Below are 25,583 nucleotides of genomic sequence, written 5' to 3'. Positions count from 1 at the left end.
ATAGTGCAACAATATTCAACTAGTGCAGTAGTAGTCATAATAATGGCAGTAGTTGAAGTGGTGGTAGCAGCAATAACTAACCCTTACTGAATGCTTACTAGATCCAGGCACTTGTCTAAACACTTGTTTCATTTTTTTTTTTCATTGATTGATTTTTTTGGCTGCGTTGGGTCTTCGTTGGGTCTTTGTTGCTGCGAGCGGACTCTTCTCTAGTTGCAGTGAGCGGGGGCTACTCTTCGTTGCAGTGCATGGGCTTCTCATTGCAGTGGCTTCTCTTGTTGCAGAGCATGGGCTCTAGGTGCATGGGCTTCAGTAGTTGTGGCACATGGGCTCAGTAGTTGTGGCTCGCAGGCTCTAGAGCTCAGGCTCAGTAGTTGTGGCTCACAGGCTTAGTTGCTCCACGGCATGTGGGATCTTCCTGGACCAGGGCTCGAGTTCCCTGCATTGGCAGGTGGATTCTTAACCACTGTGCCACGAGGGAAGTCCCACTTGATTAATTTTTAGGTACTATCGTTACTGTCATTTTACAAATGAAGAAACCAGGGCATAGGGAGGTTACCCAACTTGCCCAAAGTCACAGTATTAATAAAAGGAGCCAGGGTTTGAGGTTGGGCAATCTATTTACAGAGCCTGTATTCTAGATCCTTATTACCCAACGTGTGGCATTGGCATCATCTGAGATTTTATTGGAAATACATAATCTCAGGCCCTACTCCAGATCAAAGGAAGTAAATCTGCATTTTTACAAAATTCCTGGTAACCCATGTGCTTCACTGATCTATTAAATGGCGATCCCTTAAAGCTTGAGAAGCTCTGCTCTAAACCACTATGTAACACTGCCTTGTTGTGGTTATTGATGGACATTTAGTTTGTTTCTAGTCTTTTGAATATCCTTATACATATTGTATCATTTTACACATGTACTAATAAACTTGTAGGATGATTTCTACAAATGAGGTTGATGGATTAAGGGAGTTGTGTTTTTATTTATTTATTTTATAAGGATTTTTTTTTGATGCAGACTTTTTTTTTCTTTTTTGTGTGTACTGAAATTTGTTTCAAAGTTGCTTCTGTTTTTATGTTTTGGTTTTTTGGCCACAAGGCATGTGGGATCGAACCTGCACTCCCTGCATTGGAAGGCAAAGTCTTAACCACTGGACCACCAGGGAAGTCCCTGTGTTTTTAAACTTTGACAGAAATTGTCAAATTATCCCTCATATCAATTGTGCTAGTTCATTCTCATTCCCACAGTGTTTGAGAATACCTGTTTTCTCACACTACTGTTAAACTTTGGGATCTTTGCATGTCTGATAAATGAAAAATGGTAACTCATAGTTTTCTTTGCATTTCTCTTATGAGTGTGGTTAATGTTAATAAAATTAATAGGTACCATTTAGAGAGGACTGCTCTTTGCCAGCCCTGTGTCACATAATTAATCTTTATAACTCCAAGAAATAAGACCAAGTTCAGTGACTTGCTTAGTCTTACAAAGTTAATAAGTAGCATGGCTGCATTGCTTCCTGTACACTTTCTGCCTCATAGTCTGGTAGATCCCTGGGTAGTCTTGCTCCTGCACCCTAAGATAGGAGAGATGCTCATATCCCTTGCTGCTTTGGAAAAAGGACGTCCACGAAGATAAATCGACTCTTAGGAGTTTCCATCCTGTTGTTTATGGTCAGCCCACCATGGCACCTAGAAAGCTGTCTACAGGCATGTGAAGTATTTTCCATGAGATCTCTGGGGAGAGAACTGCATAATAATTGGGTTTTATTTTAGCTTTATGACTATTATCTTTTTTTCTTTTTAAGAGAAACTTGGCATTAGTGTTGACATTGATGCTAAAATAGACAGTCTGAGTTCTTTCAGAATGGAAATTATGACAAAACGAAAACATAAACGGAAGAACAATAGCAAACATATTGAGTGCACCATGTCATCTTTATTACTCATTATCCCATCAAAAGAAACCTGCACTCTGTGACTTCTGAGTTAAGCCCTGTTAGAGCCCAGTTTTTAGTTAAGCCTAAAGGATCACATTATTCAAGTGCATAGTATTTTCTTGCTTTCATGTCCCTTTTATTGCTATTGTGCTACTTCCTTCACAAGAGAGCACATAGGCCTATGTATTCGTTCTCCCTTAGCTCTCACTTCTGAATGAATTTAAACTGAGTAACTGGCCGTGTGCGGTGTAATGCTATTCTTTTTCTTATTGTACTGTACAGGGCATTGCAGACAGACTGGTCCTCTTAGACCTCTCAGAAGGGACTAAAGGAGTGATAATGGACCTTGACATATTCAACCTGCCTAATGTGGAGATCAGCAAAGGTCTGGTTATTCTGCTTAAAAGATTTGTGCCTTGTTTGCCCTTATATTTGAGTCCTAGAATTTTTTTGTAGACTTTATTTTTTAGAGCAGTTTTAGGTTCAGGGTATTATTGAGCAGAAGGTACAGAGATTTCCTGTATACCCCCTGCCCCCACACAGGCACAGCCTCTGCATTGTCAGTATCCCCTACCTAAGTGGTATAATTGATAAACCTCCCTGGACACATCATTATCATCCAAAGTCCATAGTTTACATTAGGGTTCACTCTTGTCTTTGTATATTCTATAGGTGTGGACAAATCAAACATGTATCCACCATTATGGTATCAAACAGAGTTGTTTCACTGCCCTAAAAATTCTCTGTGCTCTGCCTAGAGTCCTAGAATTTTGTTGCTGAAAGCATCTTAAAGATCACCTAGTCCAAGTCCCTCATTTTACATATTGGGAAACTGAGGTTCATATAAATTAAGGGACTTACCTAAACTCGTACAGATTGCAACTAATTAGGTTAATAAGAGTCAGATAAGCAAATAACATTCAAATTGGTTGGAAGGATTTATTCTCAGTCTCTGACTTATACCTTAGTATAAATTGTTTTCTCTGATTGCTTCCTTTTTCATAATATATTGGTTAAGAACACTGATTTTAGAGTTAGACATGGGGGTTTGCATACTAGCTCTGCCATTTGTCAGATTATATAATCTCTGAGTTCAGTTTTATCATCTGTAAAGTGGGAATTAATACATACCTCTTGGTATATAGCAAAGTGCTAAACCAAGATTAAAAAAAAATCCATTCACATTGCTTTCACTAAAAATATATTGTTAAAATGAATTTTAATAAGAACAAAAGAGGGGTTTGTATCATTAATAAATAAAATTTAGAATGTTAAAAAAGTAATTTTTAAAATCTTTTTAATTCAAAAGATTTGCATGTATTTAACAATGTACATAATATATTAGTACAGACGTATATATGTAGGTAAATACCAGATTTGGGGATGTGGGAATAAAGTTATTTTATTACCGGGGATGCATGATCAAAAAAAATTGGAAAGCCATTGAACTAGAGAATGTATAGTCTCCAAAAACCAGGTTATAGCTAGAGTCAGGATGTAATACGCTATAGTTGCTTAGCTTTCCTTTGCCTTTCCTTACTCAGGTCTCGTGTATTCTTTTTTTTAAAAATAAATTTATTTATTTTATTTATTGGCTGTGTTGGGTCTTCGTTGCTGCGCGCGGGCTTTCTCTAGTTGCAGGGAGTGGGGGCTACTCTTCGTTGTGGTGCATTGTGGGCTTCTCATTGCAGTGGCTTCTCTTGTTGCAGAGCATGGGCTCTAGGCATGCTGGCTTCAGTACTTGTGGCACGTGGGCTCAGTAGTTGTGGCTCATGGGCTCTAGAGCACAGGCTCAGTAGTTGTGGCGCACGGGCTTAGTTGCTCCACGGCATGTGGGATATTCCTGGACCAGGGCTCAAACCTGTGTCCCCTGCATTGGCAGGTGGATTCTTAACCACTGCGCCACCGGGGAATGTTAACCATATTTTTTAACCATATTCTTAACCATATTTTCCAAATAAAATATGGTTATTTTCTTAACCATATTTTCCAAATAAAATGTCGAGACATATGATTTCACAAGGCTGAATGTACTAAGAACCGCAGTGGATCAAAAAGTTGAAATTATACCTATAGGTTATAAAAATTGGGTGTAATAGTTCTAGCAAGCCTCTGGATCCCTGTAGGATACAATGGATTTATTTTCCTTCTCTGGAAAGAGTACAATAGTTGCTTTAATGGTCCTTTTGTAGGCCTTGTACAGAGGATCCTTTGGGGAGCTGGATAGTCTCTTGTGCCTCTCATTTCCAGGTACTGAAGTTCTTAAGGGACCTCTTCACTCTTCCAAATCACTCCAGGAGACTGTTTAGTACATGGACTCTAGAGGTTGTGAGGCCATTTAGGACCTGAGGAAATTGTTTCTTCCTATGTGTCTCATTAGCCATCAATAACTATTGTTTCAGATAATTGAAAGAATAGAATCCTTGGAGTAGATATATAGGATGTGGTACTTGCCACCAAGTAAGGAGTTTTGAATGAATGAGCACTATATTGGGGCAACTTTCATGTTCCCCTTGTTAATTTTGATTGCATATTCCTGATAATTACTATTACATGAGGTAATTTAAAATATAATATTAGCTAACATCTCAAATATGTTCTATGATATGGAGAAGTGTGTTAATAATTTTGGGAAAGTAAGCTCATTTGGAAATTTTAGTAATGCCCCATCATGACAGGCATTGATGATCATCCTAGAGTTGTACTTTTCTCCATTTGGATTTTTTAAATAGCTACTAAAATACTTTGGGGAGGGCTGTGCATAGGTATATATGAGCCTGCAAACATGCATACTATACATACATAAACAAACAGTGTGTGCATAGACTAAATCTGGAGAAATACTGAGGAACTGTTAAGAGTAGTTGCTTCAGGAGTCAGATTGGGGAAACTGGTTCTGCACTTGTTTTTTGCACTTAATATTTTTATCCCTTTTTTTACTGTGTTAAAATACATATAGCATTGGGGCTTCCCTGGTGGCGCAGTGGTTGAGAGTCCGCCTGCCGATGCAGGGGACACGGGTTCGTGCCCCGGTCCGGGAAGATCCCACATGCCGCGGAGCGGCTGGACCCGTGAGCCATGGCCGCTGTGCCTGCGCATCCGGAGCCTGTGCTCCGCAACAGGAGAGGCCACAACAGTGAGAGGCCCGCCTACCGCAAAAAAAAAAAAAAAAAAAAAATACATATAGCATAAATTTACCATTAGTGACATTCAGTATATTCACAATGTTGTGCAACTGTCACGAATATCTAGTTCCAGAACATTTTCCTCACCCCAAAAGGAAACCCTCTACACATGAAGCAATCACTCCCCATTTTCCCTTTTCCCCAGACCCTGGCAACCACTGATCTACTCTGGATTTGCTTCTTCTGGATGTTTCATATACATGGAATTACACAATATGTGGCCTTTTGTGTCTGGCTTCTTTCACTTAGTATAATGTTTGCAAGGTTCATCTATATTGTAGCATTTATCACTCCTTTTTATGGTTGAATAATATTCTATGGTCTGGATATGCCACACTTTATTTATCCACTTATCAGTTGATGTACATTTGGGTTGCATCTTTTTGTTATTGTCAGTAGTGCTGCTGTGAACATTTTTGTACAAGTTTTTGTTTGAACACCTCTTTTCAGTTCTTTTTGGTATGTACCCAGAAATGGAATTGCTAGGTCATATCGCAATTCTGTGTTTAAGTTATTGATTAATTTATAGTATCATTTTGAAGATCATTATTAATAGCACATAGAGGTCTAAATAGCTCTATATCTTTGAACAGCTTTATAATAATATTCCATCATATGGATGTCTGTCTCCTATTGGTAGACATTTAGTTTTTTTGTGTTTTTCTGTGATTACAAATAATGCTGCAGAGAACATTGTAATGTAATAAAATCTTTGTGTATTTCTCTACCTAGTAGGATAAAGTAGAATTACTGGGTCAAAGGTGTTTTTAAAATGTATATTATTAAGCTGTACTAATTTATACTCTCACCAGCAGTATATGAGGGTTCCTGTTTCCTTTCTGCTGATTACTTTTATTTTATATTAAACATAGCTAATAGAATAATTATCCTATGATTATTTTGATCATGTCATTTCCTGGCTGAAGACACTACTGTGTTGGTCCCTTATCCTTAATAATAATAATAGATGCCATTTTTTTTCAGGGAATCCAGTAATACAAGCTAGATAGTTTACATATATTCCATTACTTCTCTTACTTTATTTTATAGATGGCTGAGAGAGATTGTGGCTTTGGTCACACAGTTAGTAAGCAGGAGTTTCAAACATGTTTGTTACCAATTTCTTATGATTCACTCCAGAAATAGTCTCTGCATATACAAGCATAGATATTTGGGTGTATGAGTATGTGTATGTGTGTGCCTCAAGAAAAAAGTGTTCAATAATTGCAAATTAAAAAATAAGTTGTTGTTGGGAGTTCCCTGGCGGTCCAGTAGTTAGGGCCCCAGGCTTCCACTGCAGGGAGCATGGGTTGGATCCCTGGTCAGGGAACTAGGATCTCACATGCTGCGTGGCATGGCCAAAAACAAACAAAAAAAGCTGTTTTTGACATATGGAGCAAAGTAAAATTTTCTCAATAGCCAGTGGTTCTTAAAACATGGGTTATGGATTGATCCCTTGTGTGAGAATCACCTGAGGTGCTTTATGAACTTAGAGAAGCCTGTGTCCACCCCAGGCCTATGGAGAGATTAAAAGGCTTTAGAGTAGGAAGGCTTTCTTGCACTTCTGAAATCATATTAGACAGCTACTACTCTGTTTACTTATAAGTCAACCTTGAGGGTGAGGGCATTTCATCATTCAAAGTACAGGAAGCTAAAGAAGGAAAAGAAAGGAAATATGATCCTGGCAAGATAGGTTGGGGCCAAACTGTAGGGTCATAAATTCAACTGTTCACTGGTATTTAATACAGTAGTATGGACAAGCTACCTAATCCTTCCAGATATCAATTTCCTCAACTTTATGAGGGTATAGGACTAAGTTCCTAAATATAGCATAGTGTTGAACAGCACTCTGAAGCCAGTCTGCCTGAGCTTGAATTCTGGCTCTGCTACTTACTAGCTCTATGACTTTGAGCAGGTTACTTAACTTCTCTGTGCCTCAGATTCCTCATCTGTAAAATGGGAATGATATTGCCCCACAGTGTGTTGTGGATTACATTAAATGAGTAAATACAGGTCAAGGTCTTAGAACAGTACCTGGCACATAGAAGTGGCATGGAAGTATTAACTGTATCCCTTTCAGTTCTAATGTCTTCCAATGCTGAGATTTTGACTCATTACCAGGTATCTATTCTGAACACTAGAACATAGGCATTATTTACTTAAGAGGACTCATGAAGAATCATAATTAAGATGCAGGACTTCAGTTTTTGGCTCTACCCCCACAGCTGTGTCAGATTATGAATTAAAATTGGATAATGCATTTCCCAGTGGACACCTTACACAAGGGTTTCATTCTGCAACTTGTTTAGGAAAATGGCCTTATAGGCTTAATTAAGACTATAAACCCTGGAATCTACTCATTGTCTTGCTGAGATGCTAATAATCATTTACACATGTTGACTGAACTGATATCACCCTAGTTACTTTATTATTTTTCTGTTGTTTCTGATACTTATAATTCTGGCCACTGTTTTGGCATGTACTTCTGTAAAACACACTGTGTAATAGAGGGTAATGTAGTTGTAAAATAGCATAAGTATGCTTGAGGATCAGAGACATGAATTCTGGAGAACAGCTTTTCCTAAGTCATAACAGTTGCTTACATGTGAGCCCCATTAGAAGAACCTAAAACCAAGACACTGGGCTTCAGTGTAAGGAAAATTCAGTAAAAAAATGAGCCAAGATGTTTTATCTTGATTTAAAGAGTTTCACATAATTTTTTTCCTCTTTGGAGTAGAATCCTTAATAAATAAAACAGATACAAACAACACTATGCTGTGCCTGCCAGCCTTCTTTCTGCTTATTCCCATTCCTACATGGCCTCTTAGTCACTTTCAAGGAGGTCTAGGACTCCTAAACTCCCAGTTTAAAAATCAGTGATGAGAACAAACGTATGGATACCAAGGGGGAAGGGGGGGTGGGATGAGTTGGGAGATTGGGATTGCCATATATACACTATTGATACTATGTATGAAATAGATAACTAATAAGAACCTACTGTATAGCACAAGGAACTCTGCTCAATGCTTTATGGTGACCTAAATAGGAAGGAAATCCAAAAAAGAGGGGATATAAGTATATGTATAGCTGATTCACTTTGTTGTACCATAGAAACTAACACAACATGTAAAGCAGCTATACTACAATAAAAAATTTTTTTAAAAGATGCGGTATATATAAAAAATGGAATATTACTCAGCCATAAAAAGAATGAAATAATGCCATTTGCAGCAACATGGATGGACCTAGAGCTTAAAAAAAAAAAATCAGTGATGTAATTGATTATAGGTGCATTCTGCCTATAGCATATTATTTATTTTTTCTAAGAAAATTGTGAATTACATAGAAACCTAATTCCCTGTTTGTGGAGTCTGGATTCTGTAATTTATTTTATCTTTTTTGCTCTTTCCTGCCCTGGGATACACTCTTGCTTTTAATCCTCTTTCTGGAGGCAAACCTCAGCACTTTGTATCCTTCCTATGGACACAGGATTGATCTAGAGGCAATTGTGCTAAAAGCTGTCTAATTGTAGAAAAGAAGAACCTGATTATCATGAACAAGAACTTGGTTAAAACCTTTATCTTGAGCTCAGACTGTTTCTTTTTATTCATTAGATTTGTCTGCCTCTACTCATTCCAAGGTGGTGATCTTCACAGTCAACTCTCTGGGTAGTTCTCAGTCCTACCTCGACGTGGTACAGAGAAATGTGGATATGTTCAGAGCCTTTGTTGCAGCTCTGGGACATTATAGTCCACATGGCATCCTGCTCGTTGCATCTCAACCAGGTACAAGACTTTATTTTAAATAAATTTGGTGGTCCAGTGTATCAGTAGAATTGCCATTTCTGATAAAAGTCATAAAACAAGGTTATAAAGGGACAGCCAGAGCATTCAGTTAAATTGCTCTTATGATGAACAATGCAGTATTTTCCATATCCTGTCAACCAGTTACTTCTTCTGACTGTCATTAACTAGAGGGTTACAACTTACAGTTTTTTATATAATATTACTATTAATATGTTCCAGGTCATTAGCCATGCCTTTCTCAGTGAGAAAATGATTAAACACCCAAGAGAAAGATGCAGTAGCTTATAGGAAGGATCCTTTGTTAACTCTGAAGTGTCATAAAATGTTAGTGAGCACACCAGAGTGCATTTTTAACATTTTGTATTTTAAATTGTTTCTCAAATGATTTGAGAAATTTTTTCCAAAGAATTAGGTGGTACTGGACTCAAATTGGTGAACAGATTTTTTTTAATGTTCCCAATATAGGAGTATGATATGAATTTCACTTGTTCTCCTATAGCAGTTGATTGAGGGATGTTGGTTTAATTCCTGACATCGTTTTGTCACATAAGAAAAAAATAGTTGTATTTTTGTTGATAATGCTGTATAGCATGGTGGTAGTATATGAATTAGTATTTTAATTTAAAGATAGAAATTCAGCTTAAGCTAGATATAAAAGAGAACTTGATCAATGAAAAAAATTTTCTGATTTTCTGTACCCAGTTTTCATCTTTCTCGCTTAACTGCTCTGGAAATTATCTGTTTTCCTCTCTTAAAAATTTATATTTAACAGCAAAGTTATGTAAGATCATGCTGAAACCTGGTTAGTTGTTTTTAATTATTAATTAAAATTAAAATATATTAAATTTACATAATATATAATAAATTTTAAACTATGTTATGCTTCATAGTGCATTTAGGACCTAAGAAGAGTATATACAAGTTTTAATATACTTATTAAAATAATAAATATTTTGTTTAGGAACTAGAAGTACATTTTTAAAAATATTTATATTTTCACCTTGTATGTAATATTTAGTGGAAATCATGACCTATGTGACGTGGAAACTGAGTGCATTTCCTGCAAATCGAGTGATTGGAATTGGTTGCAATCTGGATTCACAGAGATTACAATATATTATTACAAATGTTTTGAAGGCACAGACTTCAGGAAGAGAAGTATGGGTTATTGGTGAGCAGGGAGAAGACAAAGGTAAGAAATACATGTTTATTAGTTATGTATATTGATAACCTACATCACCAGAGGCCATGATATGCATGATATGCACAGTTCTGGGGACTCCAGAATTGTGGTGCTTAATTGGCTTTCTTTCCACATTTGAGTGCCTTTTGTGTGACAGGCCCTGTATTGTGAATATACTTTGCAAACATGTCATTCTGACTGTATTCACTTTTCTGTAAGTAAAAGGCAAGACCCCTTAGGTTATATATTTTTATTTATCTTTTTATATTTTGTATTTGAATTTCAGCATCCAGGATCAATTTAAAAGTTTAATTTTCTGGAGAGCAACATTTACATAAACCCTAAAGCATATACAGAACTCTTTCCTTTACTCTCCCATCCTACAATCTTGCTTACCTTTCCCTAAGTTCAGACTTTCTCCCTAGGTACATACCTCCTGTCTGTTTCTCACCTTTTTAAACAGAATTTTCATTCTTTATTTACCCTTACGGCCTTTTTTTTTTTACCAGCTACTTGCTCTCTGCTCTGTCCCTACCACAGAAAGCATTCATAAAATACAGTCCCCCTGGGCTTCCCTGGTGGCACAGTGGTTGAGAGTCCGCCTGCTAATGCAGGGGACACCGGTTCGTGCCCCAGTCCGGGAAGATCCCACATGCTGCGGAGCGGCTCGGCCCGTGAGCCATGGCCGCTGAGCCTGCGCTTCCAGAGCCTGTGCTCCGCAACGGGAGAGGCCACAGCAGTGAGAGGCCCGCGTACTGTAAAAAAAAAAAAAAAAATACAGTCCCCTGGATTTGAAAGCCCCTTTTCCTATCCCAAATGAATGCTTTCCCTATTTGATTCAAGAATCTCTTTTTTCTTTATTTTTCCCTCATGCTATAAAGTCAGGTTGGTTAGGTGATAAAAGTGCTTTATCCTAAGTTTGTTCATTTTTATTCATTTAAACAAGTATATGAGTGTCTACTCTTCTTACTACTATATAAGATGTTAGTGTGATACAAAAGAGGCACAGAGCACAGTCTCTTCCTTCATCATACTTAAAAATTATTTTAGAGCAACAAGAAAAATATTTACAAGATGTTTTGGCTAACAATGAAAGTATCGGATACTATTTGATTAAGTGCCAAAATGAATATATTTTAGATTTACAGTGCTTAGACACTTACGAGTGAGCATTTAACATGGGTTGAAATGACTGGAGAAAATTCTGGGTAGGCCATCATTGAACTGTACTTTGGAAGAATGAATAGGATTTGAATAAATACCAAAGAATGGGACAGACATTCCAGGAATGGGAAAACAGGCAAAGGCACACACTTAAGTATGGCATGGTCATGGGATAAAAATATCTAGACTGGTTGTTGCAGAGTTTCAACCAGATAAACTTGGTTGCTGTCACATTTTGGAGATCCTTGAATACCTGATAAAGAGTTGGAAAGTGATTCTCAGGCAGAGGGGAACTATTAAAGGTATTTGAGCATGCGGGTAATATGCTAAAAAGGTAATTTGGGGAAAATTAATCATTGCTTCCTCATTTAAAGTATATTACTCTTACTCTATTCAGCCTGTAGGTGCTGTAGGGTAGAGCACAATGTAGAAAAGAACTTCTCTGCCTGTGAGGAAGTGATTTAACTGAAGAACTGGAGGAAGATTTTAAATCTGTATAAATCTGCACTGGCCACCTAGAAAGTTCAGTGCTAGAAAGAATCAGGCTATAGAATAAACCTTGACAAAACCTGACAGTGTGATTCAAGCAGAAATAGCTTTTCAGGCTCAGAATGCTTCCTGACACTAAACACTAATCAATAGAACCAGGAGAGGGGAGCAAATAAGAACTTGGAGCAGATGTATTAGAGTAACAAATGTCTAGGGATTCAAACAAGCTCAAGACCCCCGAGTTTACTCACTACTACCATTTGAATTCTGGTCCATGTTGATCTCCTGCTTGCCTGATTATTGCAGATCTCCCAGTTAATGTGCTCTTTTCCCTCTAGTCTACCCTGTAAATGATGCCAAATTTTTTTTAATCTTTTTAATTTTTCATAGTTTATTCCTTATATTGATAGGTTAAGAAAGTAAAATTTTCCTAAGTACTGATTCATAGATAATGTTTATAAGCAGCACACAAAACATTCAGTTTCACAAACAGTAATATCCAATGATCCCCTTAAATGCAATTTAAAATCCTTACTTTAAGCTAAGTGCAAGAATAATACAATAAGCTAAATACACACAAAACCTGTATGTGCTGAACTACAAAAGTGGTTTCTATAGCCACACGTGGTCTTAGTCAAGTACACATTTCCACAATGAACAAGTACTAACAAATATGTTAATAAAACACTACCCCAAATGCTTATCCTACCATCAGCTTTTTCAGCAATGCCATTCCTGCTACTGAAAACACTTATATTTAGAAGCTTTAATTTGACCTGGGGAAATGAGTTCTCTTAAAACCTGACAAACAGTATAAGCCCCAAAGATTTGTTTTTTTTGCGGTACGTGGGCCTCTCACTGCTGTGGCCTCTCCCGTCGCAGAGCACAGGCTCCGGACGCGCAGGCCCAGCGGCCATGGCCCATGGACCCAGCCGCTCCGCGGCACGTGGGATCCTCCCGGACCGGGGCACGAACCCGCGTCCCCCGCATCGGCAGGCGGACCCCCAACCACTGCGCCACCAGGGAAGCCCAGCCCCAGAGGTTTTAAATCAAATAGGTCTTCCAACATAGAAGCATTCATAGGAAACTTTTAGTTTCTCAAAAAATAAAAAATTAAAATCAAAAAAATCACTTGTTATCTAAAGAAAAGAGTATTAAAACAAATTATCTTAAGACAAACACTCTTAGAAAAGGCTGTATTTTCTATCATTTTCTCCTTAAAAGAAGCACAAACCAGTTCACTATCTTTTAATAACTTAGACTACTGTAATCTAAAAACTTTAGAAACATGAAACACATGTCTTAGCTATCAAAGGTACCATTTAGATTTCACATATTAAACAGCCACAGTACAGCCTACAGTGGCACAAAATCAGAAGGAACTGAATGGTTTGCAAGGTACTTTGACTTACATGTGGTCATTAAAATCTAGTAAGTAATTCAAAGTAAGTAATATAACGGCAGGCAATTAAAGGCTCAAATATCACTCTAAAATTGAAGACATGAATAAAGACTGAAAACGTTGTGGCTCTCTTTCATTCACATGGCTAGATATCAGAACCTTACTGTGGAAAATATAGTTATTAAATATGGTTTCCCCAGAAAATAATGAAGCTTCAGAAAGTACAAAAGGTGTCAAGATCCATAGTTTGCTTCATCAAATGCTTTTCTAGCTCGTTTCAATTCTTCATTCATAGTAAGCAAGTCTTTAACTCTAGCAAACTTTCTTGGGTCCTTTCGAATCAAGAAGATGATATCTTCAACTTGTACCCGACCTTGTCTTCCAATTGACATTGCCTTGTGAGTCATTTCAGTGATGAACTCTATGACAAGGTCTTCAAGAATATCTACTGACTCAGTATAAGGATTCTCGTCATCCCCAAACCCATACATCATACACCGTACTGGTGGCGCAGTGGTTGGGAGTCCGCCCGCCGATGCAGGGGACACGGGCCCGTTCCCCGGTCCGGGAAGACTCCACATGCCGCGGAGCAGCTGGGCCTGCGAGCCACGGCTGCTGAGCCTGCGCGTCTGGAGCCTGCGCTCCACAACGGGAGAGGCCACAACAGTGAGAGGCATTCTTTAGAAAAAAGTCTCTTTCTTTTACCCTGTCCACCTTCTGCACCTCCTCCAGTTTCTTCATTTTCTTCCTCAAATGTGGGGTCTTCTTCTTCATCTGCCATCCCAGCAGCCAGCCACCTCCAGGGCGCCAAATGATGCCAAATTAATAATGATATTAGCTAAAACTTACAGTATTTGCAGTATGTTGCACATATTAATTCAATGTTCCTAAGTCACGTTCCTCTTTTCAAAAACTTTCACAGGCTTCCTCTGACCAAATTATTAAATTCTTTTGCTTGCCATTCAAGGAGTCCCAAAATGCAGTCTTAATCTTCCTCCCCAATTACAATTATGGAGAGAGTCATGATATTAGAGAGCTGGAAGCGACCCAAGGGATCGTCAATTACAGTTTGTTGTAGGGAGCCAGCAGTGGATGCAGGGATGGTAAGTGACCTCCCCAGGAGGCTGTAGCTTTTTAGGTCGAAGCAGGGCTAAAACCCAGGTTTTGTGCATCTCGGCCCCACCCCACAGTTTTGCTTCAGCCACAGGGACCTTTGCCCATTGCATTTACCTTTCCCATAATCCCTTCTCTTTCTCTCTCAGCATATTCAAATCTCATTCTTCAAGATCTAGGTCAAGTCTCCCTTACCTTACCCTTTGAAGCTTTTCCTGATCACATCATTGCACAGTGATTCCTTCATTCCTCTGAGCTAAAAGCTCTTGCTAGCTATGTGGTAATTAACCATACGTTGTCTCAAGATATTTATTCTTTTGTTAAACTGCTGTTTATTCTGATCCAATTTGAATTTTGTGTGTGTACCTTCTCCTTATTGAAAGAGTAAATTATTAAGCTGTTCTTTTAGTTGAAAAAGTCGTACTTTCACATTGTAAAAGGATTAAATAGTACAAAAAAATATGTAGTGAAAATAAGTCTCCCTTCTATGCCAGACACCCAGTCCCTCTCTCTAGAAGCCATGCAACCTTGCAGAAATGTTCTGTGTATGGACAAGCACATGTATGAAATATACATAATACATAATTCTCCGTCTTGCCCTTTTACTTATTGATATGACTTGGAAATGATTGCATAATAACATATATAGATCTTGCTCATTCTTTTAAACTACTGGATGTACCAAAATTTATTTAACCAGTCCCCCTAATAAGTTATAATTTTTGAATGAATAAGAACATTTCACAATATGGTTATATTAATATCTCAAATTGTAAAGAGAAAATAAAGGATGGTGTGACTTGATAAATAAACCTAAGGTACTGTGCTGACTGCTCTTGGAGCTAGATAAATGAATAAGAACCTGACCCTGTCTTTAGGCAGCTTGGAGTCTAATATAGGAAACGACTATAATAAAAGGCAGTGTTGACTTGCAATAAGAGAGGTCCAAGGGAAGTAAAACAAAAGCACAAGGAAGGGAGCTCTCAAGTAGGAACTAGAAATGGAGAGATGTAGGTGCATGTGAATTGAGATCACTTAAATATAACATTATGTAATATTTGACACATATAAAAGAATATGTATAGCATATATGTATGTTTTAAAGCATCATAGTAGAACAGACATTCATGAATCCATACTCAATTAAGAACAATACAAATACCATTGAAGCTACCTATGTACTCCCCAACCCATCTCCCTATCTCCCTTCTAGGTACTGCTATCAGATCACTTTTTATCCTGTCTTCTACTTTGTTTCAGAGACAGTTCTATCCACCGATAATTACCTTGGTCTTGAAGCCAGAAATGGATTAGAGGCTCCCTCTGCTGGTTTCATGTATGGACACCAGTTGGTTGTATCTTTGCATAGGTTACACCACAGTAATAGCAAAATTAGAATTATTTTTTATTGAGTATTAAATGCTTTGCATATCTCATTTAAAATTTAAAAACACTCCATGAAGGAGGTGGTAGTTTTCCAAATCAATATGTGAGGAAGCTTAAGATTCAATGAGGTTAACAATTTGTCCAAGGTTTATACATTTAGTAAGGGCAGAACTGCAATTTGAACCCTGGTCTGACTCCAAAGCTGTACTTTTTCTTGCTGTGACTTAATTAGATAATTTATCTTAAGCATTTAGTACAGTGCCTGGCACAGAGTAAACACTCAGTAAATGGTAGCTGTTACTACAATGATCAAGACAGCGAGATAGTGATGAATAGAAAATTGGCAAAGGGACATGGAAAACTACACTTTGAAATAATGCAATATTAGGGTTTAGAAACAGAGTTATAAGAATAGCAGATATGTAAGTGAAATTATTTAAGTATTTCAGAGACAAATGACAGTTACAGCCTGGAGGAGGAATTACACGACATATAAGACCCTTTAGGATTTGTTTCGTGCTTCTTTCCTCAGCCTCATCTTCTGACAAGCATTTTATGCTAGTCAGATGATCAACTTGCAGCTTCCCGAAGGGTTCATGCACTCTCATGCCACCTTGCCTTTGCACCTGATGCTTCCTTTCCCTGAACATTCATTAATTTGGCTAAGTCCTGCTTACCCTTCAAGACTGGGCTTGAGGGCTTCCCTGGTGGCACAGTGGTTAAGAATCTGCCTGCCAGTGCAGGGGACACGGGTTCGAGCCCTGGTCCGGGAAGATCCCACATGCCGCGGAGCAGCTAAGTCCATGCACCACAACTGCTGAGCCTGCACTCTACAGCCCATGAGCCACAGCTACTGAGCCCGCGTGCCCCAGCTACTGAAGCCCCCGTGCCTAGAGCCCGTGCTCCGCAACAAGGAAAGACACCGCAATGAGAAGCCGGTGCACTGCAACAAAGAGTGGCCCCTGCTCGCCACAACTAGAGAAAACCCACGCATAACAACGGTGCAGCCAAAAATAAATAAAAATAAATAAATAAATTTATTAAAAAGACTGGGCTTGAGTGCCACCTCTCCCAGGAAGCCTTCCCTAATTCTCCAGGTTAAGTAAGTTTATGCCTCTATTATAACCACTATCACACTGTGTTATAATTGCATATTTACTTGTCTCTTCACCCCAACAGACTGTAAACTCCTTGAGCTTGGAACAGCCTCAGTAAATATGTTTTGAAATTAATGAATGATCCTGATACCATTTTGTTGTATCCAAAGGTCATTCATACAATGCCCCACCAAATTAGTCAGTAGAACATGTGCTTTGGAGCTGCTATTTTTAGCTGTGATATTGAAATCATATGTAAACTGCAGATAACTCCTTCAAATGGTGTTTTAGAAACCCAAGGGCTGGACCGCAAAACAGAGTGTTAGATCATCTGCTTTGGGCATCAATCTTACCTAAAGGATAGGTGTTATATGTAATGGAAAAGAGAGATCACATGGTCATTTTTTATTAAAATTTTTGGGGTCAGGGGATTACTGATTTTAAGGAGTAGAACCAGAAAGATTAGGATTGATTAGTTGCATTATTTGAAAGGGATTCTTAAACTAGGATAAATATACATTTAGGGAGTGTGAAGGGTTGGGCAGTAAATGAACAAAAAAATGAAATAATTCAGTCCATCTAAACTTAACTGAAAATCCTAATGACTGTGTCAGAAGCAAATTTGAACATAGTGAAGCTTTCTCCCTCTCTCCAAACATTGTTTTCTCATGGCTCTTATAAGTCCAAACTCAGAGGAAAGATAAAACGTGATTATGTGTGTAATATATAATGGCAATAATACTCATAATTAAATTCCAGACTTCTTTGTGTCTTTTGTCTTTTCTTATACCTACCTTGCCCTTTTTATTTATCTTTCCAAGGTCTGTGAATGCTGTGTTTCATTTAGCAGACATTTCTCTGCAATTTTCTCTATATTGTGAATATACTAATAATGTGCCAAAATTTTGTTTTAGAAAATAATTCATGTGTAGCCCTTCCATTCAAGTGAAACATTTTTAAAAACCCCTTAATTTGTCCACATGTATTTATATTTTTCATGTAACAATTTTTGGGTTTGCTTCTTTTTTAACTTAACATAAAAACTTTTAAAACTTTTCGATGTTTTTCAACTTAACTGTTGCAACTATGTTTTCCTCTTTGTTTAATATAATTATGGATTGTGGACTTCCCTGGTGGCACAGTGGTTAAGAATCTGGGGCTTCCCTGGTGGTGCAGTGGTTGAGAATCTGCCTGCCAATGCAAGGGACACGGGTTCGAGCCCTGGTCTGGGAAGATCCCACATGCCGCGGAGCATCTAAGCCCATGAGCCACAACTACTGAGCCTGCGCGTCTGGAGCCTGTGCTCTGCAACAAGAGAGGCCACGATAGTGAGAGGCCCACGCACCGCGATGAAGAGTGGCGCCTGCTTGCTGCAACTAGAGAAAGCCCTCGCACAGAAACAAAGACCCAATACAGCCAAAAATAAATAAAGGAAGGGAGGGAGGGAGGAAGGGAGGGAGGGAGGGAGGAAGGAAGGGAGGGAGGGAGGAAGGAAGGAAGGAAGGAAGGAAGGATGGATCTGCCTGCGAATCCCTAGTCTGGGAAGATCCCACATGCCACGGAGCAACTAAGCCCGTGCGCCACAACTACTGAGCCTGCGCTCTAGAGCCCTTGAGCCACAAGTACTGAGCCCACGTGCCACAACTACTAAAGCCCGTGTGCTCTAGGGCCTGTGCTCCGCAACAAGAGAAGCCACTGCTAGAAGATGCCCAAGCACTGCAACAAAGAGTAGCCCCCACTCACCGCAACTAGAGAAAGCCCGTGCACAGCAACCAAGACCCAACACAGCAAAAAAAAAAAAAGAAAACAATTAAAAATATATAAATAAATAAAAATACCTTAAAAAATTATGGATTATGTGCAAGGTCAGCTCATACTATCTCCTGTGCATTCCTTTTTAAAATAAATTTATTATTTTTATTATTTATTAATAAAATTATTTATTTTATTATTTTTTATAAATAAATAATTGTTTTTTGTTGCAGTCTTCATTGCTGCGTGCAGGCTTTCTCTAGTTGCGGCGAGTGGGGGCTACTCTTCGTTGAGGTGCGCGGGCTTCTCATTGCAGTGGCTTCTCTTGTTGTGGAGCACAGGCTCTAGGCACACAGGCTTCAGTAGTTGTGGCTTGCGAGCTTCAGTAGTTGTGGCTTGCAGGCTCTAGAGCGCAGGCTTAGTAGTTGTGGCGCATGGGCTTAGTTACTCTGTGGCATGTGGGATATTCCTGGGCCAGGGCACGAACCTGTGTCCCCTGCATCAGCAGGCGGATTCTTAACCACTGTGACACCAAGGAAGCCTATCCTGTGCATTCTTTACTGTGGTAAAGAATCTGTGTTGGAGGATACACACAAAAAAACACATGATCCCTGCCCCCTGGAAGCTTATAATCAGTTTGAGGAGGGGAAGCTGTCCTTTGTTGCTGACACATCACTAACTGGCCTAATCTTGAATGCAGTTTAGAAGACTTGTGGGAATTCCCTGGCGGTCCAGTGGTTAGGACTTGGCGCTTTCACTGTCACGCCTGGGTTCAATCCCTGGCCAGAGCTAAGATCTTGCAAGCCGCGTGGTGTGTATGTATGTATGTATGGTTCCCAGTGGAGCAAATGCCAGGTGCTTGCAGCACATGGGAGCCTATTATGCATTGCCTGCTGAGAAAAGAAAGCTTTCTACTTGGACAGTAAAATGGCCCCGTGTTGTTGAGAGAGAACAGGTAAGGGGCTGCAAGTAGACTTTGGGGATCATGTTTTGGGGGAACTACAGCTCAAAGTCTTTCTCACCCCAGGCAATCAGTATAGCACATTTAGTGCCACCAGTGGAAAAATGTAACTCTAGCTAGAAGGGGGGAAAACGTTTCCTTAAAGTTTAGGGTTTCCCTTGTGGCGCAGTGGTTGAGAGTCTGCCTGCCGATGCAGGGGACAGGGGTTCGTGCCCCAGTCCGGGAAGATCCCACATGCCACGGAGCGACTAGGCCCGTGAGCCATGGCCGCTGAGCCTGCGCGTCCGGAGCCTGTGCTCCGCAATGGGAGAGGCCACAACAGTGAGAGGCCCACGTACCACAAAAAGAAAAAAACAAAAGTTTAATACAGGTACCCTTAACTGCAGATGATCATTTTATCACATCTTAATCCTAAGAGAGTTATTGATGAAATATAATCAGTTTTTCATTTAATTTTTAGTGCCCACATGGGGTGGCCAAGAGGACGTAACAAGGCATAACTCTCAGGTGCAGCTCTCCAACAGGTAATAGTGTAGTTTTGCATTTATCCAACTAAAAACCATATACTTCATAGCTAATGTAACAGCTGTTTGCACAGCATGTACTTACTGGGCTTCTGCAAACAAAACTTACTAGTATGGACAAAACCAAAGTACATGAGAACAATGTTTTCTATTTTTTGATTTCTTATCTAAAGTAGATCTAAGAGTGCTCTGCAAGCTTAATATTTAGATATACGGTTGACTCTTTAGAGGGTAGAATAGTTTCCTTATTTGTAGGCAGTGATTTACTGCTCCTATATTTAGGATGTAGGATCCTATATCTGAGGGTATTGGATATTTTCTTAAATGTAGAAGAGAATTTGTCCATACCACTTAAAAATCAATATGTATTTATTAATTACACATAAATACATTTGGAAATTAGTCTAATATGAATGGATAACCCACATTATAAATTCAGGCAAAAACAAAGTATAATGCACAGATCCTCCACAGAGGCCTTCCTGGGGTCTGGACCCGATAGGGTGGACTCTACATACTGTATATTTTCATGCCATTTGTTGTTTTACTGTCACATAATAACATCCTTTCCTGAATTCCAAGTGGCGATTTTTAGCTTTTTAAACCTGCAGTTTATGGATTTTAGAATATAACAACTAGAAAGAATATTCTCTTATCGAGAAGAGTAGTATGTTGTATAATCCATTCTAATCTGCTTCTCTATATAATCCTGCATTTATAGCTTTTAAAAGGAAAGAATTCAAACATGTTTGTTTAATTTGTATCACTTTTAATTAGTTACAAAATGAATGTATGCTCTCATAAAACTTTATCTTTATTTATTTTTTTATTGAAATATGGTTGATTTACAATGTTGTGTTAGTTTCTGGTATACAGCAAAGATAAAACTTTAAATACTCCAGATATCTATATAGGAGAAAGTGAAAAGCAGGGGTAATTCCATTCTCCAGAAACAACCACTGTTAACAGTTTAGTGTCCACGTGTCCAAACATTTTTTCCCATGCTTCTGCAAACATTATCATTATTATTTATTATTATTTTAATAATTATAAATGTATGCTATTTATATTATCTTGCAACTTGCTTTGTTTCCTTAATAATATATCTTGGATATTTTTCCATTATTGTACATATAAATCTACTTTATATTCTTCTCAAGAGTTATATGGCACTAGGGGACTTCCCTGGTGGCGCAGTGGTTAAGAATCCGCCTACCAATGCAGGGGGCACGGATTCGATCCCTAGTCCGGGAAGATCCTACATGCTGCAGAGCAACTAAGCCCGTGTGCCGCAACTACTGAGCCTGCGCTCTAGAGCCTGTGAGTCACAACTACTGAAAGCCCGCGTGCGGCAACAAAGACCCAACACAGCAAAAAATAAATAAATTAACTAATTAAAAAAATAAAAGCTATATGGCACTACATTTGGTAGTGATTTATTTAACAAGTCCTCTTTTCATGAATTGTTTCCAAAATTTTTTGTGTCTCAAACAAGACAAACATACTTATATGTATATCTTTGCACACTTGAGCATATTGCTATCGGATAAATTCCTAGAAGAGGAATTTCTAGATCAAGTGTTGCCAGATCTTCCTCTTAAAAGTTGAATAATTTTGCACTCTCAACAGCAGTTATGGGAATGCCTGTTTCTCTGTAGCTTCTGGGAAAGTAGTTATCAGTCTTTTTAATCTTTGCCAATTTTGATGGGCAAAACTGATGCATTTATTGTTTTAACTCATATTTAGTTAAATATTAGTGGTGCTGAGCATCTTTTTATATTATTAGGCCTTTTGTATTGACTCTCTGTGAACTGCCTGACATTTTAAGAAAAGCTTCATTACTAGACTGTAGGTTTTCCTAACAATTGCTGTATAACTCTCACTTCTGTGTCAAAAATATCTAATTAATACCTTAAACAGAAGCTAAAACTAAGTGTACATATTTTGTGTATTTTCTAAAATCATGATTTGTGTGTTTTATTTTTGTTTTTTATAACCTAGAGCCATGGAACTATTAAGGGTAAAAGGTCAAAGATCCTGGTCTGTTGGACTGTCAGTAGCCGACCTGGTTGACAGTATTGTGAATGATAAAAAGAAAGTGCATTCTGTATCAGTTTTAGCAAAGGTAATTGCTATTCTCATTCTCTCATCATATTTTAAAATATTTATATTATTAATATAAAGCCATAAAAAGTGCTGTTCACACTGGAACCCAGGTATCTTCAGTATCACCAGCTTTTAGAGTAACATGTGGGAGAAGACAGTTTGGTCTAAGCTCTGTCCTGCTTGGCTATGGGAAGTCTGGGCTTCTATCAGGTTGCCCTTCACCCCCATTAATTTTTGGAATCCCCAAGAAGCATTTATAAATTCCACAAACTTCTTCTGGTTGTCATTTATCTCCTCAGCCAGCCAGGTCACCCCAGACCGACGTGCCAACTGGTCTTAGCCAATCATCAGTCTGCTTCTCCAGTTCAGTTTATCCTTTACTGCTTTATTCCAAGTATAGAGTCCCTAAAGCACAGCTAAGATGAGGCACAAATGCTTAACCAAATGTTCATGAAAACTTAGGAATACCAGAAGGGAAATAAAACATGGAAGGAAAGACTGAAAACAGATTACCAAATTTGACTGCACTCAGAGTCCATGCTAAACCCCTCCCCTGGGAACTCACTCTGACATTTTTCTTAACCCCCAGCCTGTTACTCATATTGCAGGGGGCTAGCCTACCTCCCCATAAAGTGGGTGTCTTTGACCAAGTTCCGTTTCACAAAAATTTTGTGAAACAGTGACTCGAATTTAGAAAATAAATGAACAATTTTTTTTAAGTTCAACTTGTATCACTTTGTACTTCTAGGACCAGAAAAGCAAGGAAATATCCATATTTATGGTATTATCTTTTTTGCAGTGATTCGGCTCTAATATAATCCCAATTTTTTTCATTTCAGGGATATTATGATATAAATAGTGAAGTGTTTTTAAGTTTGCCTTGCATCCTTGGAACCAGTGGAGTGTCTGAAGTCATCAGGACCACAGTGAAAGAAGATACAGTGACTGAGAAACTCCAAAGCAGTGCATCATCAATACATAGTCTCCAGCAACAGTTAAAACTTTGATTCTAAAGTTCAGAGTTACTTGAAAGGAAAGGTCGTTTAATTTTACCAACATATATATAGGGCTGAGAACTTCTGTGTCGTCTTATTTATCCTTACAAACTGCTTGGTTAAGGTAGATGGTTTCTTGGTTGGCTTTGTAATATGAATCCTTAGGTAGTTAGATAAGAAGGAAAAAAATCTAATTTTCTTTGTTGTTCTTGAGATATCTATACTGTTCTTTAAACCTACAGCAGAGATAAACGTTCATCTGCAATATGCATCGTTTTAAAATTATGTATCCTCAATTAGCACCTTTAGCACTTTGGGAGTACTTTGAAAATGATACATTTTTAAAGGAAAATTACTCTTTGACTGTTACAATAACCATGATAAGCCGAAAGCCCAGTATGGATTTACAAAATCTGTGCCAGCTATACACTCAAAGGATCCACAATTTAAGCTATTAATGTTTCTTCTTTAAAAACAGTGGGTAGTAATGATAATAAAGCATTTTGTTTCCCTCTTCAAATTGATTAGCTACCAAAAAAATGGAAAAGAATTTTACACGTACTTTAAAATAGTAAAAAGGAAAATGAAATTTTTTTAATATATGAAGAAAAAGTGTACTTTAATTTCCAGTGGGACTGTCCTTTCTGGAATTTTCTATAACCTCTTCCTAGGCTATATAAGATCTCCGACATCTCAAGAATGCACTGTGACATTAGTAGAACCATAGAGAATGTGTATTTTTAGTGGAAGTAGGTTATGAATGAAAGCCAAGCAGTTTAAAGCTAAAATATAAGGCTTTCATAAAAGCCATTGGTCTTAATGGGGAGAGGTTGGGTGGGCTGATTGTCTGAGCAAATCCTTTAACTACTCCTGAAGAAACGATTTACTTTGGTGATGGGTCAATAATGACAATATCTTCATATGTGAAAGATAGCATATTATTACGAATGTGACGCACAGCTAAGAGCAACAACTAACATCAACACTTCTAGTATTTCTGGCAATGTGATGAGTACTTTATTGTTTTTTTCCTCAGGATTATTTATTAATCCTCACAGTAACCCACTGAGGAAGGGACTATTATCATCATTTTATAGAGGAGGAAATTGAGGTTTAGTGCCCAAGATCTCATGACTAAGGGACAATTACATACAACCTCTACTTTTTCTAAGTACGAGAAGAGGGAAAAAGCATAAAAGCGGAAATAGTTACCACAAGACCCTAAAGCTGGGGTTCTATACTCTTATATTCTCATGTAGGGGCTTTTTTTTTCAATATAGTTTTTAGAAAGACTGATTCTCTGACTTCCCAGACTTGCCCTCAGCAAATAGCTGGGGGGAATGGGGGAGATACGCACTGAAGTAAGCGTTTAGTTATTTAGTCATTCAGTTAAATAAGTGGGAGCCTGCTATACACCAGGTGCCATACTGGGCACTGCAGATACAGTGGTGAGCAAACCTGGACTAGGTACAAGCCCTCATGGTGCTTATAATCTAGTATGGAAACATAGTAATCAGGTCTCACAAATAAATGTCCAGTGCAAGTGTAATAAGTGCTGTGAAGAAGTCCCAGGTGCTTTGAAAGCATATTATAGGTAACCCAAACCTGGTCAATGAGATAGGAGCCAGATGGATTATACGGGCAGACATACCTTAGGTAGAGAGGAAACAGTCAAACTAATGCTGATTTAGAATAATAATGGATGCTTATAATGATGAGCTTAAATCATAAAGAAAAGGTGAAATTATATTCAGTGTTCCATGTTTAAGTAGAAAAGTATTTAATATGCTTGGAAAGATTCACACCATAATGAACTAGTGTAAAAACATTGGCCATTTGAAGAGAAGAGCATTAGTTCTGTGTAATTTCACTGCATGGGTAGGTTATTTTGGTGTTAACTCTAATAGTATATCCTCACTGTCCTTTTGTATGAAATAAGAAATTAAAACTAAAAGGACCATTTCTTGTGTTTTTAAAGTCGCCTTTTCTAATATCAGATACCTAATTGTGCTCTTGAACAATAACCTAATTACAAGATACTGTATAAATAGATGAATTGCTAAGAATTCACTACATTAATTATAAAAGGAACATGTCACTACAACAATACTTATTGTGTCTACTGTTATTCCGGGTACTGTGTTAGAATCTGAGAAGTGAAAAGATGAGTAATAATAGCCCTTGCCCTACAGAAGCCCACAATATAGAAGTAATTCTATCAGATATTTCCTTGAGTGTTGAGTATTATAAATCATGTAGTAAGTTCCATATATAAGTCAAGAAGCAGTACCACCACCACCTCACTGTGATTTGGTGATAATTTGACATTCATGATGCTTCTATTAACTTTCACTTTTTTTCATCTTTCCAAAATCATGCAGTGTCTCTTGTTATGGTTTTTAATGGGGCTTGGATTAAAATGCTTCTTTGATATTGTAACAGATAAATATTTTATTTTCCAATTTACATTGTAGTTATTC

The 25,583-nt window shown here is 38.1% G+C and overlaps 2 protein-coding genes across 8 annotated transcripts in view; one reads left to right on the top strand and one right to left on the bottom strand.

Moving 5' to 3' along the window:
* UEVLD (UEV and lactate/malate dehyrogenase domains) overlaps positions 1-23,623 on the top strand; it is a 47,240-nt gene extending 23,617 nt beyond the window's left edge. For 3 of the 7 annotated variants that reach the window (XM_032638785.1, XM_032638786.1, XM_032638788.1), the window contains 6 exons: positions 2,223-2,325; positions 8,740-8,910; positions 9,950-10,123; positions 19,939-20,002; positions 22,004-22,127; positions 22,948-23,558. In XM_032638785.1, coding sequence (XP_032494676.1) covers positions 2,223-2,325; positions 8,740-8,910; positions 9,950-10,123; positions 19,939-20,002; positions 22,004-22,127; positions 22,948-23,115 — 804 coding nt within the window. In that variant the 3' untranslated portion in view covers positions 23,116-23,558. Of the gene's footprint in view, positions 1-2,222; positions 2,326-8,739; positions 8,911-9,949; positions 10,124-16,200; positions 16,478-19,938; positions 20,003-22,003; positions 22,128-22,947 lie in introns of those variants that run through there. The other 4 variants (XM_032638784.1, XM_032638787.1, XR_004350939.1 and 1 more) reach the window with 4 other exon arrangements.
* Positions 10,856-16,205, bottom strand: LOC116757367 (transcription initiation factor TFIID subunit 13-like). The gene is made up of 2 exons (XM_032638790.1): positions 13,845-16,205; positions 10,856-13,671 (listed from the first exon to the last, which is right to left on the bottom strand). Exons 1-2 carry the CDS (start codon positions 13,948-13,950, stop codon positions 13,403-13,405), a joined length of 375 nt encoding a protein of 124 aa, XP_032494681.1. The 5' UTR covers positions 13,951-16,205; the 3' UTR covers positions 10,856-13,402.
* Positions 23,624-25,583: the final 1,960 nt, after the last annotated feature.

This window comes from Phocoena sinus, chromosome 8 (assembly GCF_008692025.1).
Source record: "Phocoena sinus isolate mPhoSin1 chromosome 8, mPhoSin1.pri, whole genome shotgun sequence".
Classification (NCBI taxonomy): domain Eukaryota; kingdom Metazoa; phylum Chordata; class Mammalia; order Artiodactyla; family Phocoenidae; genus Phocoena; species Phocoena sinus.
Note: the sequence above shows the minus strand (reverse complement) of the source record. Positions and strands in the feature narration are given on the sequence as shown.

Coding starts and splice junctions, on each gene's coding strand:
- LOC116757367 (XM_032638790.1), bottom strand. CDS start 13,950: ATGGCAGATGAAGAAGAAGACCCCACATTTGAGGAAGAAAATGAAGAA. Junction 13,672..13,844: donor GAGACTTTTTTCTAAAGAAT/GCCTCTCACTGT, acceptor CTGCGCCACCAG/TACGGTGTATGATGTATGGG.